Raw genomic sequence first — 19,037 nt, 5'->3', positions numbered from 1 at the left:
ACTTGGGAGAGCTTGCCTACTGGTTGCCTTGGTGCCTTGCCTGCCACTTCTACTGCAGCCTCTGCAGTTACGGTTTCATTCATTAGCTCTATGTCATCATCATATTTGTTTGCAAGTACCAGACTGAATTTGTCTGCTTTTACCCTTACTGCCTCTAGGATGACCAGTTTCTTCTTGATCATTTTACTCTTTCGCTCTTCAAATTGAGGTGAATTCTAGCCCTCACTAACCTATGATCACTGCACTTCACCCTACCTCTCACTTCTACATCCTGCCCTATGCTGGGATCAGCAGAAAGTATGAAATCAATTTCATTTTTTGTTTCACCATTAGGGCTTTTCAAGGTCCACTTTCTGTTGCTACGCTTCATGAGGAAGGTGTCGATTACGTATTCGAAGCTTATTCCTTTCTGCGAATTCTACCAGCATCTCTCCTCTAGCGTTCCTAGAATCGACGCTGTAGTTGCCAATTACTTGTTCACCAGCCTGCTTTTTCCTCACTTTTGCTTTGAAGTCTTCCATTACTACAATATACTGAGTTTGCACTTTTCTCATCGCTCATTCAACATCTTCATAAAACTGATCTGCTTCCTTATCGTGACTGGATGTTGGAGCGCAGGCTTGTACTACCTTTAATCTAAACCTCTTATTAAAGGGCCCCTGAAGCGGTTCGGACAAATTTTGTTGACGCGTAGGGTACAGCTTAAGTAGAACATTCGCACCACAATTTAAGTGAAGTGTAACGTATTAATGGGGCTACAAGCGATTACAAGTTACCCTCCTCCCTAGCCATGCTTTTCCTCCTCAACTCGTTCGCCGAGCGAGCGGGGCTAAGCTCCGCCTTCACTGGTTCTGCGTCACGATGTGACGTCACAGCGTCCACTTCCGGTTCTTTTGGAGCCCGCCCTTGCCCGCGCGAAGCCTCTCCGCTAGCCGCTTGGCCGTCGACCCCAAGCGAGAGCTATCGAAGCAGCGTGCGTTGCGAGCATTCTGTTGTAGCGCCGAACGTGTCTGGTATTCCAGTAACCACAGGCAAGCTGGTCATTTTGGCAAATGACTGGAGGCATAAACTCAAGGTGATGAAGGAACTTTAGCGTAGATGTACGTGAGCGGCCTGATCGGTCTGCACGGTCCAGCCACTTGTTGGCGCAACGCTTAACCAGCCAAACAAAGCGCTAATATTGCACTAAACAAGTATAACACATTTTAAACATTTATAAAAACAATGTGTATTACACTCCTGCGAGAAATACGCACCAGTAGCAAAGAAGAATACACTTCGTTACTGCTACTGTGTATGGTTGAGCTCTGTGCCACCAGGTGGCTGCACCGTGCAGACCATTCACATTTGCCCTTCTGCTCATCCCATTACGGCGCAGTCAAGCAGCCAGACCCTGTCCCCTTGCGCTTGCGTTTGCCCTAATACCGGACTCGCGAAACGCTATTGCATTAGTAATCTTCTGGTGTAAAGTGACGGCCACAAACGTGCAAATCCTGGCGCCGATCGGATAGCGGCAGTTCTATGCGCAGCAGCCAGTTCGCTCGTATGCTGCCTTGCAGAGGGACACGATGTCGCAGCTTGACATATTGCCAGTTGCTATGTTTGCAGTCCACAAGGCAACAAAGTCGAATCATAGTGCTTGCGAAAAGACTGAGACCTACTCTGACTGCAGAGCTCTCGTCAAAATGGAGTACGCTGTAACACAAGCAGACGCCACTTGCTGTGTGCCGTAAGTGTTTAAGTGTACTGAAAAATTGTTCTTGTGCATCCCCCTTATGTTACTTTCTTTTTATAAAAACAAATTAACTAACGTTTCAACTATTACGGACATCATTTGTTTAACATAAAGTTGGAAAAATTATCTATCACGCGCCCTGGTCAGCCAATTGGATAGCTCGCCCCGCTGATGTCATATGGGTGATTTCTGTCATATGGCTAGGGACGGCTTAAAATTCCGCCGAGCAGTGTGCTGCGATCGGCAGCGACGTGCATTTTTAAAACCTTATAACAAATTACATGCTTTACGAGAAGCACTTAGGTGAGTCAAATAATGATCACAAGGACCTACTCTAACGACTCAGTACGTTTGTAGAAAATCGTCAAATTGTTTCAGGGTCCCTTTAAGTTAGATTACGACTACAACTACCCTCTCATTAATGCTGTAGAATTAGTGTTGCCTGCTATGTCCTTATGTATTATAAGTCCTACCCCGTATTGCTTCTTATCTAGGAGACCTCTATAGCAGAGGACATGTTCGTTATTCAGCTATGTATAAGCCTGCCCAGTTCTTCTAATCTCACTAAGGCCGATGTTGTCCCAAGCAATGTCTGATAATTCCTCAAAGAGTCCTGCTAAGCTAGCCTCACTTGAGAGGGTTCGGGTGTTAAACGTTGCAAGGGTCAGTTTCCATTGGCGGCCTGTCCGGATTCAGATATTCTTAGCACCCTCTGCTGTGTTACAGGTCTGACCACCACCTTGGTCAGGTGCTCCGCAGCTTCTGGGGACTGAGGGCCATTGCATAATTGAGTGAGCCATTTGGGAGGGGGTGGCCGAATACTGCACTAGAGAGGCCAATTCCTGATCTGGTGAGAGAGTGACTTGTTGAAGCTTTGTGGGCCTTCCTAGTCTGGTTGTACCTGGGTTAGTATAGCCCCGCTTGCTCTCGGCAGCTTTTGCCGGTGACAGGCGTCACTCCAAGCCTGCAGATGCTGTTTACTGGAGGAAGTGAATTTCAAGCTCATCATCATTAAAAAAAAAAAAAAAACTGATAGCAGGATTCGAACTTTCAGCTATGGCAACCGAGCATTCGACATAGCTGAGTGAGATAATCCCGCAGGTTTGGAGGCTACCTTATCGCCAACAAGTACAGCCCCGAGGGCCCTACATGCCTGAAAACTTCTTTGAATTATCCGAGATAGAAGTGTTTTCCTGATCGCGTTGGGTAACTCCCCCCCAGTACGGAATGATTTCTAAATGATTCTGGCCTCATTGTTCCGGAATCGCACATGCGCAGGTGATATGGCATAGTATTTCTCAATGGTTCCAACATTGTGATTTTGGAGTCACCTGTATACATGCGGCCATGAGCGTGGCTAGATATACAATGCATTTTCGGTGAACTCAAATATATTCTCTACCTAAAATAACACGATAGTCTTGCCTGCAGAGGTGCTTCGTGTTCACCCGTCGCTGGCACGTCTGGCAGCCTGATGTGCATGGCAAAGTGTGCCACATGCACGATTTTGCTAGTTTGGAACTTTGTTTACAAGGTCTGCAGTTGCGCCCTTACTATACATTCGCTCTATGAACAGGGACGGATCTGAGGTAACCTCAAGTAGAGGAGGGGGAGGAGAAAAGACGAGGAGCTGTATGTTCAACTTTATTGGCACTGAAGTATATGAGCATGTTTCTGGCAGGATTGTCTGAACCTCCAGTGTCTAGAAGAACACGGCAGTGCTGCAGGGAAGTCCAAATAATAAAGGCAGATGCGCATAATCCATCAGTGACATGCATATTACAATAGGACTGATACTTTAGCTAGTTGGCTGAAATGCAATTTTTTTTTTAATTTCATAAAGCCCTGTCACTGTGCGCACTTACGGGGCACATGATTTCTTGCTACTTTGTATGTTAGATATTTGTGGCCATTTCGCGATCCATCAGTGGTATCTATACATGCCTTTGATTAGTGTTTTACATCTGGTGCTTGTAACTATAGAAATAATTATTTTATGTAGTTGTGGTGACACACAATTGTTTCGAGGGCACAGCTGCTCAATGCCTTTTCGCAATTGCTTAGCAGTTTTGAGAAATGCATATGGCACATATTATTACTACTGGGTAGCAGAGACATCGAAAAAAATTTCAGAAATGGGACAAAGAAGTAGACATTTACAGATGCACAAACCACACAACACAGATGCTGTTCCATCATGCATGTTGCCTGCAAGGACAACAAAAAAAAGTGCCCTTGTTTCTGTTCCATCTTGACTTGCACTGCTTTGTAGTACTTCTGATCAGCTAACCAACTCACTCGGGTAGTAATTTCAGTTATACAACATAGTGTCGATATAGTACAACCACCTTTAATAAGGTACACGTTGTGGGGTCTTCGGGTCTCGCAGGAGTACCGACCACCGCGGGTTTGAGCTTAGCGAGCCACAGGGCCGCGTCAGCCGTCAGCCTCTAGCGCCGCTGCGCGCAAGTTCAGGCAACAAGGGGCTACCGAGCGACACACGCAAGAGCACAGTATTGCCCTAAGTTGACAGAAACCGTTTGTTGTCTCCAATGGCACCCGACACTGCACAAACGCCCGGTCCCGGGACGGGGGGGAACCAAAGGGGTCCCTCACCAAGGGCAAAAATACAGTCAGGGGCGCCTGTAGCACGTCGCTGCGAGAGCACAGGCTCAAGCTGGGACAAGCCGCTAGGAAAAGTCCCGGTGGCTATGCTACTTGCTCTAGTGATAGCCTAAGGGCCAACTCACGAGAGCTCGGGCAATCTCCTTCGGCTTGGGCTTCCGATGAGTGCGGCTCGGCATGGTACGACCTCGCGCGAGCACTAGGCACCCGTTCTTCGGCTTAGCGTCGGGATAGGAACAACACGAGGTACGCGCTCCCCGCATGGGCAAAGGCACCGTGCGTGAGCTCAGTCTTAGTCACAAAGGTGTCGGCGGACGAGAGGAAGCATGTACGTACCGGGCGCCGTTCCAAGGAGCAAGATAGTTGCTACCACCACGGCAGTAGCCACCAGGGGCCGCTCCGTGACGTCACTAGCTCCGCCCTCCCGGCGAACCACCGTGAGTGGAGCGCCACCGCTAAAAACTGGTTTGGAGCGAGGACGATGTGGCTTAAGGATTGCAGAACAAGGTGAAATGTGCCTGCGCAGTGGCGCGTCGAATTCCCCAAATCCCCACAACGTCTGCCTCTAGGCAAGGCGCTGATGCACTTTCTGGTTGGCTGTCGCGTGATATTGAAACGTGGTCGCCCGATAAAGATAAACAAGTACATGTGCCAATGTTGCGCGAGAGCTAACCAGAAAGTGCGTCAGCGCCTTGCAGTGAGGCAGACGTGTAGCTGTGAATAGAACAGCCTAACCGACCATACACTCCAACTGCTAGCACGCCTTTTAAGTGCATGAGCATAATTATGGTGCATAGTTATGCACCAGGATAGCCCAGGGCATAATTATTAATGCACGAGGATATGGCACTCATGCTATGTCATTAAAAAATTGGTAGGCTGTACGTATCCAAATTTTGGACCTGAGTTTGGCAGATAGAATGCTTTCACAAATCAAGCATTTAGCAGATGTAACGGATAACGAAGCCAGGGACAAATTGGGGGAGTAAACTCTTTATGGAAATGCAGAAGTAACATTGAATTAGGGTTTAAATTAGGAATTTGAATTTGTCGCCATCTTCTTATATGTAATAAAAGAAATTTAACAAGTTGAAGTAAAAACTTGCATGTTAGCATAATACATAGAGCTTCCTTTTTGCACCAGAAGAGTAAGTTACTGCTCCATAGTATCGTTTCCTTACTCTAAAGAGTAACATTTTTAGCTCTGGAAGCCTAAATTCCTTTTCCAGACCGTAATTTTTCCCGCTCTGAAAGCTGCTCTGAAAGCTGCTCCGAAAGATGAAGTGCTGCTTCCATCACTGCTTCTGTGATAATTTTTTTTTTTTATGTGCGTGATGTTTCTTTATTTGGCACACTTGGTTCAGAGCATGGAGGAAGGAAACCTTAGGAAAGGCCCCAGCTAGCCTGGCTGTATTGCAGAGAGTGTGCCTGAAGTCGCACGCTGCTTTTCGACAGGGAGCACTTGGTCTCATGGTCCATACATCTTTGTTTCCATAGAAACTGCACCCATGAAGCTTTCGCTGCTCTCGGTTTTTGAAGGGTTCAAAAAGAGTGTTCTTCTCGGGCATTTCTCGAAGCACATTTCCTTCTTGAGACAAGCTGCGTTTGGACTGCAGTTTGTATGCTTGACCATTGTGTTTTGGGTCTGTGAACGGTGAGTGTGAGTAGCAACCAGCAACACAGGCTCTTGCATGTGATGTGATGTGATGGCATGTGATGGCTCAGGTCTTCGTTGTGTTCTTCAATGCGTCGTGGAAAAACATTGGAGCACATCTGCTTAGTTGAAACTGGTGCAGAAGTTTTGTAGGTTTCTTTCTGACGTGCGTCAGCAGCATAGACTGCTGGCAGCTCATGGCAGTGCAAGTGCAAAGCTTGTGCCCATCTGCTCCAGCGAGCTGATTAAATACTCAAAATGGAAGTGTCATGCCGAAATCACTGCATGTCTGGCTTCAAAAGCGTGACGTCAAGGCCTCTTCTATACTGTTTCTTTCCTCCTTGGTTCAGAGTCACTGATATTGCATGCTGCTATGGCTGGATGGCTTTAAACATTTTGTCAATTCTAGTGTTATCCTTTCTTTTCCACATTCTGTCTTGCTTTGTTTGTACTTTCACATCTTATAAACTGAATGTTTTTCTTTAAATCCATTTACTGCGCTCTTTGTGTAAACCTCACTATCAGCGTGCCCTTGCAGTGTCCTTCTACGATCAGATGGCTGTGCTGCAAGCTTTCCTGCTGACACTGGGCGTCACCGGTGGTCTCACGCTCTACACCTTCCAGAGCAAGCGGGATTTCTCAACGTGGGGGGCAGGGTGAGTCTGCATTCCTTAATTGATTTGTTCCGTGATGTGGAATGCAAGTGTGCTCACTTGGTGTGCATGTATAACGCAACTTGGCATTCAAAACTACAGTAATTTCAGGGATGAAACTGTTTCCTTCTTTGCAACTGAAGAACCATTTCATTTGGCTTTGTGAACGTCTGATGCTTGTGTCATGGTTTTATGAAAGTCCCACAGTTAATCCCAACTATTGCCTTTGAAATTATTCGACTCTAATTACTATTTGCTTCGACTTCACGTCTAACTGTAAAACTGATATTCACACAAGGCTACTTTTTAACAAGTGTACGAGTGCTAAGTGACGATGACCATATTCTCTCATCTGCGGGGGGAATGCACATGGTAGCTGGGAACAACAGAGAAGACGACTCAAATTTCTGGCTTTCTCTCTCTTTGTTTAGTCACCTAATTAACGTGTTTGTAAATAAACGTAACGAGTTTCTTTTTTTAACCATGGCCCCGCCATGTTGCCTTCACTTCCTACTTGGGAGAATAAAACTGTCGCCCTTGTGTTGCAAATGCAACTGGTGCAATCAACAAGATTTTTGAGGTTAAGTAGATGAAGGCAGTGGTGGGCGTTCTAAAGGCACGGCCACAGTAAAGGGAAAATGCATGCAGTCCACTGCAGGCAGCCAAATACAGGCCGCAAAAGTTGCTGCATGGCATTATCCTATTGCGGTATTGCGGTACAAAGGACAGGTCTGAGAGCTGCCTTTCGCATCGTGCCATGCACCTTGGACACAGGAAATCAATGAGAGTGACTGCTTTAGTAACATGCATACGAGGGACCCAGTGTCATCCAGACCCATCATACGGACGTGTCAGAATGCTAATTTCATCATCATTATCATTTATCATTTATTTTCCCTTAAGGACCCCTGTCGGGGTCCACTCACATTTATAGTTTCTGCTGTCAGCTCACACTGTAGGGCTGTATGTGGATCACGAATCATGAAGTTCTTTAACATGAAATTGTATAGTGCCAGACGCGATCTCATGATGCCCTCAGTTACGCTTGCAATGAGGTTCTCATCACCTTATATCTCTTGCATTAAGAATGAATGCTTGGGAATGAAAGCAAAGCACCCATCTGTCAGTAGACGAAGGAAGAACTCACCGACAGTTAAAATATTCCCTAATGCGAAATTTAAGCACAGCTCTATATGTGTTGTCATTTCGCGATATATTATGTGGCATGGACAATCTGTCTCGTGCGGCATGTTGCAAACGGAGCGCAGTATTGCAAAGCAGGTAATACTTGTCACATGTACAATTCTGATTGCAATCGGGGCCAATCCAGATCAGATTTCTTGATCGCGATCATTATTGGTCGCTGCTTCACAGTCCAAACATCCGAATCAAGTTATTCTCGTCTTGTGATCTTCAGCAACTCTCAGAACTGCATAATGTAGTATTGGCTACAAATTCAGATTTGCAAAATATGGTTAAATTTTGACATTATTTCAGTTTTACAGCTCATTATTGCGGATAAAAAGATTTTTCAACATTTCCTATTGATGCCTTCACTTGTGTTTACCATTTTCAGAATACTGCGCTAGAGGGCGCAGACATGAGCCTGCAATCGCACTTAAGGAGCCTGATCACAATCCTTGGATCACGATCACGATTCTTGGATCACGATCACCCAGATCCGGTTCCCTCAGGATCGCGATAGCAGTTTATCCGATTGGCCCCGATTGTGATCAGAAGCGTACATGTGGCACCGGTATAACACTCAAAACACAACAATAGCGGTGAGCTTAGTCAGCAATTGTTGAAAATCTGATTTGTGGGTCAAGCGTGTTGGCTTTTATACATGACTCGTCGGAGGTTCCAGTATAATCGTTGGTGCCTACGTGGATTCCAGAAAGTACTACACGATTCACTTCGCGCATACGATCACATTACAAATACTATGGAGCACCAGCAACAGTTGTAGTCTTGTGCAGCATTGTGCTTTCCTCCTTGCTCTTTTACCATACTCTCCTCCTCCACTTCCCGCTTCATGCTTTCACTGTAGCCTCCTCATTCGCTTCCCTTCTTGCACTCTCTTCTTTCATCTCCGCTGTGCTTTGCGTTCACTTTCATCTTTTGCTCTGCCAGTTCGCTTGGTTACAAGGGAAAACCCGGATGCTCGCTGTAGGAACGGGCTCCTAAGAGCTACGCTCTAAAGAAGCATTCGATATGTTCAATCTGCACGCCAACTTTGAAAGAAGGCAATGCCTTCAGGCTGAGATTCGACTAACGCAGTAGCTAACTGCTAGTTGATAATGCTGCACCTGTGTTTTATTGCCAATGGTGCCCCGTGTGCCTTTTTGTCTGGTGTGGCCATGCCTTAAGATGCGATTGACGTGTTCACTGGGCCCAACTAGTGCTAATGGAAAGCCAACTTCCCAGCAAGCTCTGAGGAGACAGTGAGCACCGCTGCGTGACATTTTGAGAGCCTTGCGATTGCCTCTTACTTTTCTGCCATGTACAGACAATGCAAAACCCATATAACTTGCAAAGCACGAATTATACCTCGGAAATGGAGAAAGACGGTGTGGTAAACCTACACGAGCTGGTGATGAGCATTCATATGACAGGGTGTCAAGCAGACATCATGTGAGATGGTGCATTGGAATGCCAAATAACGCTGATCCAGTTTCAATGAAAGAGTTTTGAAGCAGAAACTGAAAAGCAGGAGGCAATTTCAAAGAGCCATGAGTTTCTAACCCAGGAAAAATCAGAGTTCTGTGAGGATGACAGCAGTGGAACACTGTGACGGAACAAGAGGAGGATGAGCAGCTAAAGCTTGCCAGCTTGATAAAGAGGTGCTGGCATGAACCCCATGTCAGGAAGCCTTAGTTCCTTGATGGTTTGCGCCTGTAGGGGCAACTCTTGATTCGTTTGACATTCCTGCTGAGTGGCGGGCCGGTGTGGTGTTACTACGACTGAATGAAAAAGGGCGCATAGGCTGCTCTCAAGACTGACAGCACAAGAAAGGACGACAGGCATCTTTGAGAGAACATTTCATGTTTTTGGAGACAATGGGCAGCATTATACAAGAGGTCTGGGGAGACAAAAGAGGGGAAAGTGAGTCCTGGGATGTTTGCTCTAAACTTGGATAATTATTTGGGTTATTACCTGGAAAAATAGAGAGCCAGCACTTTGATGGTAACCGACAGAAACAAACAATGCTTGACAATGGAAGGAAGGCCCACAGTATGCTGAGAGGTGACAGGTTTCCTACGCCAACAGAAATCGACAGATTGATGGAGAGTGTCAATTGCAAGCAGACTGCAGTGGCAGCCGTAGAAAACGCTAGAAGTATGCCAGGCATGAAGCAAAAGAAGACAGGTGCCGTGCCACATTCTGTGGCTGCATTGATGGTGTGAGAAGAGAGGTGTTTTTAATGCTAGTTGGCTGACCATTTGGCAAGAAATGGTCCAAAAAGCAAGTCAAGCAAACAAACAGGTAGCATAGAGTTGCGTCATGACTAGGCAATTGTGGCGACAGTGACTGCCTGTGGGAGTGAAAAGATATTTCTGCTGTTGTAAATGAGGGGCAAGAACAGGAATCTTAGTTGCACGGCCTACAGAAGGTAATTTGGAAAAGCTCTGAGATCAGGGACCGAAATTAGACTTGTTAGGGAGACTGTGGCATTGAAATATAAAGGACAGGGCTCAAATTCAAGTTTTATGGGAGAGGAAGCCAGAACAGAGCTAGCATACATTCCACTGGCAGCCACTGAGGACGTGCTTTTTGTATCTTTCAGTAATGCACTAACCACACTTAAGGCTCGTTCAAACCAGTGGCTCACAGAGGTTGCACGACCAAGTTGGTTGCAAACTGACCAATGGTGACGAATTGCCACCTTTGTCGAAAAGCGAATGTCTTGGGTCAGTTGCTTGCTTGTCGATTTTTCGGTTGTGCTACTGCAGTCGTAAACCTTCCAAACCAATCAGCAGTGCAGGAGCAGGATGTCTGCTTATTTTACACAGTGCGAACAAACATAAATGACATCAATTGTAAGACATTTCTGTGTGGTGGAACATTAGTTGCCATGAGTCATTTGTTGGCCACCAGTCAATGTCAGTTGTGTGAATTCTGTCAAATGCTGGTGTTAATGCATCCTAAGTGAGCAGCGGAGAACTGCACTATCTTCGGGATCGGCCTACATATGAGTAGGGCTCAACACCTGCTTTACCTCTGCCGCTGCTTGGCCCGGCATTGCACTATCTTTGGGATCGGTTCATGTATGGGGAGTTTTGTGTCCTGGAGGAACTAGCCCTTAACAGCTTTGCTGTGAAATTGGTTATGTCCTTGTGTTTTTCTTAATTAATAATGATGACAACGATTGCGGGAGCACTGGAATGCGTGTGTTCGCGCTGTAGTGCTGAGGGCCACCAAAGAGCCAGCTGTGGAAGAAGACGTCACTGGAGCGAATCCTGATAGCTTTGTGTCTACACATGGACACAATCCTGGGGGAACTAGCCCTTAACAGCTTCACTGTAAAAAAAAAAGAAATCTTGGAAGTGGTAAGCATAGCAGTTGAAGAACTCTGAGGCAGGTATAAAGTCAATGTAATATGATTGGCCAGTTGTTTCCAGTGCACACCTAGGAGACCTGTTGCTGCCAGAAACTTGAGAACAGGCCAAGGTGAAAAGGCATGGCCTGGTAATCCATGATGGGTTGCTGTGTTGTAATAACTTTTGGGAGGTCTCAAAGTGCTCGACTCTCTTTGGCACTCGAGGCTGTCAGGAAATTTGCACATGTGGCAGTGATGATGTTTTGGTGCCATTTCTGTGTGTGCGTTTGGGCGTACCGAGGCATCTCCAACGGAAGGCCATTACACCAGCAGAGGGAGTGATTGCAGAGACTGCAGCTATGAGAGATATTGGTCGATTGCTTTGAGAAATTGTCTTGCAAACACGGAGGAAAGTCTGTGTAGATGTCATGGGAGATCTTGGACAGTGGTGGCCAAATTCTGCCATAAGCAAAAACTTCTTGTTAAAGGAACCCTTAAGGGAAAAGCAGTTTAAGCGGTATTAGTATACCACCCTTCTACAACAAAAAAAAAAGTCACTCTTAATGTGAAAAAAAAAAAAAAAGGTTTAGTAAGTCAGAAAAGGTACAAAATCGAGACTGGTGGCAACACTGTCTTGGCGTACTTGCACCAGCTCGCCATGATGTCTAGGATGTTTATAGCAGCTGTGTGCTCCAGTTGAGTTTTTATCGGTAAGAATGGAATAAATTGTGTTCCCAAAGAGCAACAGGCTGAACTTGGGATGTTTCAGCAACTTCTACTGAGCCAGAACAGCCGAAATACAAGAAGATCATTTGAAATTAGTGATGCCACAGTGGTGTACAGGTGTCAGGAGTGACAAGCGTAAAGAAAGAAAGAAGACGAGGAAGAAGGAGTGGAGCGCGAGCGCGTGGACACAGTTAAACGTGACAAAGTTAAAGGGATCCTGGCAGGCTCGCCAATGTTGTCACGCATACGTTAACGCCTGGTACGCTTGCTTCAGCGGGCGGAAGGAACACACGAACGCAAGATGCAATACACACGTAACATTCATTCAATCGGCTATTTTAGTAACAGGAACAGACGGTCAGATTCAACACTTATCACACACGGAATGCGTCCACCCTTGCTCAGCTTTCCGCTCACACTACCGCGTTTACAAACGTCTGTGCGGCGATCGTCTATTCGCTGTAGTAGTGGCGCTTACAGTACCGGTTTGGTTCGACGCGAGTATCGGCGTCCTCCCGGTCTGTGGTCCGTCGATGCGATCTGGTCGTCGTCAGTCGTTGTTAGTGTCCGGCGTCCCCGATGCCCCGGCCGACGTGACGAAGGCACGGTCGCTGCGGGTCTGTCGCGCTCCGGCAGAGCGCGGCTCGTGCCGGCTGGCGCTCCCGGTGCTCGCCGGCCCAGCGTAGTTCTCCGGACGGGACAGTGACTGGCTGTAGCCAGCCTCCGCGCGTCCACGGTCAGCGGCACAAACGCTGACGTGTCCTGGCGGGTAGGTCCGGGCCAGTGGTAGTTCTGGGGACGTCGGACATCTGCTCGCCGAGCCTGGTACTCGGGCGGGACGTCGATGTGTCGCCTAGGACCTGGGGCAGGACCCAGAGAGGCGATCTCCGGCCGTCTTCTCCTGGAACGCTGCGCCCTGGCCACCACGTCCTTCCCAGCGCGCGCCCCTTCTCCAAGATCGCGGCTCCACGCGCTCGCGCTCCACTCCTTCTTCCTCGTCTTCTTTCTTTCTTTACGCTTGTCACTCCTGACAATGGCCCCCTTGTTTTCTGAGTTTTCGCTCCGCGAAAACTGCCCTCACTACTCGTCACCTCTTGGGTTTACACGGACACTGCACTTCACTTCCCTACACCACATATAACTTCACTTCGCCGCTTCGTTCACCCCCATCACTGCACTTCGCCGCACTTCACTGCACCCACCACATATAACTTCACTTCGGCCTTTCTTAATTCACACCATCACTACACTTCACTGCACTTCACTGCACCCACGCGCACATCACGTAAGCACGTAAGTTTCTGCCCAATCTTAACAATACATCAATGTCCACGCCAGCACCATTCACAAGGCATTGTATTCCGCGAGTGTTTGAGGAAGACTCCTCAGAAGCTCTAAACACTATATGCATGCACAGCAAGCTGTTCCCCAGTATACAAACATATTCACACAGTAAACACGTAAACGAACATATTCCGAAAAGTCAGTGATGTCCTTCGTGTCACGTTTACTCACTAAATCCGCGTACTCCTGCCTACCGGTTGTTGTCTGACATCGATACAGCCAGACAGGAAGCTGTGCAGTAGTCCTGACTCTCGACGCTGGCGCCTCATCGCGACATTGCCTCGAGTAGGATGATTTAGATGAAACCAGGAGTTGGGGCGGGACCCAGCCCTGCATGCCCTGGGCTTGTCAAAGTGGTCGGACACAGCGATGATGCGTCCATTGCTCTTCAATTCTTGAGTCCGTCTTTTCTCACATACGCTCGGTTTAGACATCATGCTTGTTATCTTCGCTTTCTGAGGCGTAATTTCTGTTCCTGGGATGTCTGCTTGGTAGGGGCTTTCAGCAACCAACTCTGTCATGACCATTCCGGCGTCCTTTTGAAATGGTTGCTCAATAATAGGCGTAGTCCCTAGAGGTACCTTTGATATCAACCTTTTTGGTGTGTTTCTCTGACATATCTCGCAAGATCTCACAAACCGTTTCGTGTCACTTTGCATGCACGGCCAAAAGAATTGTTCTGATACTCGGCTGGTAGTCTTCCTTACTCCTTGATGGCCAGTCATAATAGTGTCGTGCGCCAGCTCGAGGACTGCTCTTCGTAAACTCACTGGCACTACTAGCTGTCGTGTTTCTCTTCCATCGTGGGTTCTGGCTATCCGGAACAGTAATTCTCCAACCTTCTCAAACTTATGTACGACCCGGCTCTTCTTATTCTGAATCCATTTCCCTAACATTTCAAAATAATGTCGCAACGTACTATCCGCTTCTTGCCTTTTCTTCATTTCTATAGAGGTTATATCGATGGCGGTGCCTGAAGTGTTCTTTATATGGACATCTTTCCTATCCTGGTTCCTTGTGCTTTTCTCTACTGACAATATCCTAGCTTCTCTGGTATACGGATCCGAACTTCTTTCGTTGTCTCTGCCACCGGCTTCGGTGGATTCATGCTCCATCCTACGTGTAATCTGGATATTGGGAAAACTCCAGAGGGGATCTGGATCATCCACTCTTCTGACTCCTGGCACATTCCCAAGAATGACGTCGTAAAGCGGTTCTTTGACGCACCGGGCTTCAATCCAACCGCAATAATAAGGCGTCAAAAGCAACACACGAGCCATAGGCATTCGCCGTACTGTACCATCCGCCAATCGAACTGGTGTTTCTGTACCAGTGATATCTCTGTCCGACACCATGGATTGCCTTACCAGAACAATGTTGGACCCAGTATCTCTTAGTACCGACACTTTTCGTCCCTGCAGCATTCCCACTACTACTGGCATCGAGGTTTCCGGGTCTTCTGACCTCGGAGCCGTCGTGACAGCACTTGCCTTGTCGCTGGCCTCCTTCTGTTCTATTCGCGTACTGTCAACAGCAATGGGATTTTCGCTCGCAACAATGCAGGCAGTCTTATTTTCTGACTTAGCTCGGCAGGTTCGTATTGTATGTCCATGCCGTCCGCACCCCTCGCACTTCAACGTCGAACTGCGAGTACGACCCAAGGGGCAATTCACAGCCCGATGCCCTATCCTGTCACACATAAAACATTTGATTGTACTTCGAGTCTGGGCTCTCTCATCTGGTGTCTTTTTATCTTCCTTCCCCTTTCCCAAATTCCTTTGGCCTTGGGCTTCTAAATACCGGTCGGTGTGTTCAGATATTTCAGCCAACGTCCTCAAGTTGCGTTCTTTCAGGAATATTGCCACGCCCTGATGACATGATGCTAGGAACTGTTCTGCAATCATGTTGTCCCTCAATTCTTCAAATGTCTTCTCTATGTTAGCCATCTCCAACCAACGATCAAAGTAGTTGGAGATGCGAGCGGCGAATTGCTGGCCTGTCTCGTTATCGTGTGGCTTGGAGCTTCGGAATTTATCCCTGAAACCTTCGGCCGTTAGTCTGAAGCGTTGTAGGAGAGCCTTCTTTACCTTGTCGTAATCTAGTGCATCAGTCGCTGACATCCGGCTGTACACGGCCAATGCTTCCCGCACGAGACACATACTCAATCCCGTCGCCCAGTCACTCTTCGGCCAGCCTTGTCCAGTTGCTATTCGCTCGAAACGCTGCATGTAGGCATCTAGGTCATCTCGCCTTTCGTCAAAAGGGGCGATAAGCTTTTGGGGACACACTGTCGCTATTCTCTGAGGTAGCGCGTCTGAGCTATTTCCTGCCTCTTCTCCACTGTTACTCATGCGCAGCTGTAATTTCTTTTCTGTAAGCTCTTTTTCCAAAATCAAATTCCTATACGCACGCTCGTCCGCATCCTTCGCTCTCTCCTCAGCGGCCTTGGCTCTCTCCTCAGCTGCCTTCGCTCTCTCCTCATCTTCCTTCGCAGCCTCTCGCGCCTCTGCGCGTTCTTCTCTTAATCGCTTCTGTTCCTCGTGATATAGTGCTATTATGGCCTCAGCCGACATGCCCGCGGCACTCCCTGCCGTCATCAAACGTTCAAGGTCCATTCCGCTGCTCAAGACACACCGAGGCACGTGACAAAGTTAAAGGGATCCTGGCAGGCTCGCCAATGTTGTCACGCGTACGTTAACGCCTGGTACGCTTGCTTCAGCGGGCGGAAGGAACACACGAACGCAAGATGCAATACACACGTAACATTCATTCAATCGGCTATTTTAGTAACAGGAACAGACGGTCAGATTCAACACTTATCACACACGGAATGCGTCCACCCTTGCTCAGCTTTCCGCTCACACTACCGCGTTTACAAACGTCTGTGCGGCGATCGTCTATTCGCTGTAGTAGTGGCGCTTACAGTACCGGTTTGGTTCGACGCGAGTATCGGCGTCCCCCCGGTCTGTGGTCCGTCGATGCGATCTGGTCGTCGTCAGTCGTTGTTAGTGTCCGGCGTCCCCGATGCCCCGGCCGACGTGACGAAGGCACGGTCGCTGCGGGTCTGTCGCGCTCCGGCAGAGCGCGGCTCGTGCCGGCTGGCGCTCCCGGTGCTCGCCGGCCCAGCGTAGTTCTCCGGACGGGACAGTGACTGGCTGTAGCCAGCCTCCGCGCGTCCACGGTCAGCGGCACAAACGCTGACGTGTCCTGGCGGGTAGGTCCGGGCCAGCGGTAGTTCCGGGGACGTCGGACATCTGCTCGCCGAGCCTGGTACTCGGGCGGGACGTCGATGTGTCGCCTAGGACCTGGGGCAGGACCCAGAGAGGCGATCTCCGGCCGTCTTCTCCTGGAACGCTGCGCCCTGGCCACCACGTCCTTCCCAGCGCGCGCCCCTTCTCCAAGATCGCGGCTCCACGCGCTCGCGCTCCACTCCTTCTTCCTCGTCTTCTTTCTTTCTTTACGCTTGTCACTCCTGACAACGGGCATGGAGGTTTGTTCACAAAATTAGCAAAATGAAACTTTCATTTTATCTTACAATAATCAAACTCTCACTGCGAAAGTAGAGTTTTGAAAGAATGTTTTGTCAGTTGAAACTGATTTAGTGATTCTCTTTAGTGGCGGCAGCCAGGAAAGTGAACCAGCACAATGTCTGTGAGGTGCCAGGGGCTTCCAACAATTGAATGGGTGCCAAGTGGCAATCACCTGCACCGCTGCACCTCCTGGGAAGGGACTGTATTGACCGGTCATGCATGGCAGATGTGACGACAACCTGAGACATGACAAGAACTTTATTTGAATCCTGAGGGAGTGAGATCTTGGGGAGCCAGAACCGAAGGCTCCCGAAGATCAAGTTGGTGGCTCCGCCCACGATGGGACCGGGAGATCAAGCCCCGCCGCAATGTCGTGGGCCCTCCGGACAGCCTGGAGTTGAATGTGGAGATTGCTGCTCTTGAGAGATTCCTGCCATTGTTCTTTCCTGATGGGTGGAGAGGCGTTAAGGGCTGGGCACAGCCAGAGCATGTGGTCAAAAGAGCATGAATCATGACCACATTTGGGGCATAACTGTGAGTGTTCAGGATCTACCTTGTTAATGGATCAAGGAGTGGGATACGAACGGGTTTGCAGGAGTCTGAGTGTGGTAGCCTGGGGTTTGTTCAATTTGGGTCGAGGGGGTGGAAATGTCCTCCTGCCTAGTCGATAATGGGAAACAATTTCTTGGAAAGTACATAATGGATCTTTGTGGATGTTGACCTCTTTCCAAGTCTGGCTACCTGCGACAGTGCGGTGCGTGAAATCGCGTGCTCTCCGGTGGGCCTGCTCATTAGGATTACATTCAAGCGGGTTAATTGAGCTATTTAGATGGGCTGGGAACCACGAGATTTGGTATCCTCCTTCGCGGCTCTCCCTAGTCCTTTGAAGTGCTTTAATCACAATACTGTTCACCTGTTCAGATATGATAGCGGACGAGAAGGATCTCGGGCTCGCCATGCGCGAGTCCGAGAAGACGATAGCGGGAACTTTTGAGCTGTGAAAAGCCAGAGCGATCGCCACTTCCTCCGCTACATGGGCAAACTTCGTATAAGCAGAGGCTGCATTGACCAGGTTGCCCCCCCGCGTCTACCACTGAGACAGCGAACTTATCCCCGCTGTCATATCTGGCAGCATCGACAAACAGGGCATCTAGTTTTTGCTGATTGATCGCTTTAAGGATAGACTTGGCTCTCGCAAATCTTCTACCCTCGTTATGCACTGGGTGGATGTTTTGCGGGACGGGGTCAACCACGATGCGACTTCTGGTTTCCCGGGTCAAACTAACTTTGGTCGCTGGTTCATGTCTGGGTTGGATTCCCGCTTCTTCTAAAATCTTTATCCCTGGCTTAGTGGATGAAAGTCTCATTATCTGAGCCGCTCTGTGAGCTTCTATTAGCTCATCGATGGTGTTATGGAGTCCTAGCTCCAGCTGCTTCTCAGTGCTCGTGCACTGCAGAAGGCCGAGCACGTGCTTGAGGCCGGTTCTGATTAGGGAGTCGAGCTTGGCCTTTTCCACTTCACCCTAATTAAGGTACGGCGCGATGTAGATGACATGACTCAGGAAGAACGCCTGATAAGCTCTGAGCAAATTGTCCTCTTTGAGACTGCCTCTTCGATTTGAGACGCGGGCTACAAGTCTTAGGACATTATTAGCCTGTCCAGTGAGCCTGTTGAGGGCCGTCGAGTTACAGCCCTTGGCATCAATGAGGAGACCTAGAATTTTGACCGAGTCCTTCCTCGGTATGGGGATGCCCATTTCTAGCTCGAATTTCTTTTGGCAGAGTTTCCAGAGGCGCAAGATTTCTGACCCCCTGTCTGGACTGGCGGTATAACAGTAGCTCTGATTTCGCGGGGGAGAGTTCAAGGCCCGTGTTTGAAAGAAAATCTTTGGTAGCCTCGAACGCGCTTTGTAACGAGTGTTCGAGCATGGCTAGTGATCCGCCCAGTGCCGAGATTGTGATATCCTGAGGGAGACTGAGACCTGAGAGTGACTAGAGATCCTTGACTCTATTTAGCCTCCTATTTAGTGTTCTTGTAAGTAAATGTAACAAGCTTCTTTCTGCTTCTTTAACCCTGACCTAACCGCAACGTCTTTAATGCTCACACGGGAGAAGAAAACAGTGGATACCACTCGTGTCACAAACATGACTAACCTTCTGTGACATGGATGACTATGGTGTCAAGGGTTGCATTGTTGTGCACGAGCGTACCGGAAAACAAAACAGCTGG

The 19,037-nt window shown here is 48.4% G+C and overlaps 1 protein-coding gene across 1 annotated transcript in view; it reads left to right on the top strand.

Annotated features, from left to right (window-relative positions):
* LOC142592611 (protein lifeguard 4-like) overlaps positions 1 to 19,037 on the top strand; it is a 42,136-nt gene that overhangs the window by 22,297 nt on the left and 802 nt on the right. Inside the window, exon 5 of the mRNA XM_075704151.1 lies at positions 6,553 to 6,670. Coding sequence (XP_075560266.1) covers positions 6,553 to 6,670 — 118 coding nt within the window. The remainder of the gene's footprint in view (positions 1 to 6,552; positions 6,671 to 19,037) is intronic.

This window comes from Dermacentor variabilis, chromosome 9 (assembly GCF_050947875.1).
Source record: "Dermacentor variabilis isolate Ectoservices chromosome 9, ASM5094787v1, whole genome shotgun sequence".
Classification (NCBI taxonomy): Eukaryota; Metazoa; Arthropoda; class Arachnida; order Ixodida; family Ixodidae; genus Dermacentor; species Dermacentor variabilis.
The sequence above is the reverse complement of the archived record's forward strand: the minus strand, read 5'-3'. Positions and strand labels throughout refer to the sequence as shown.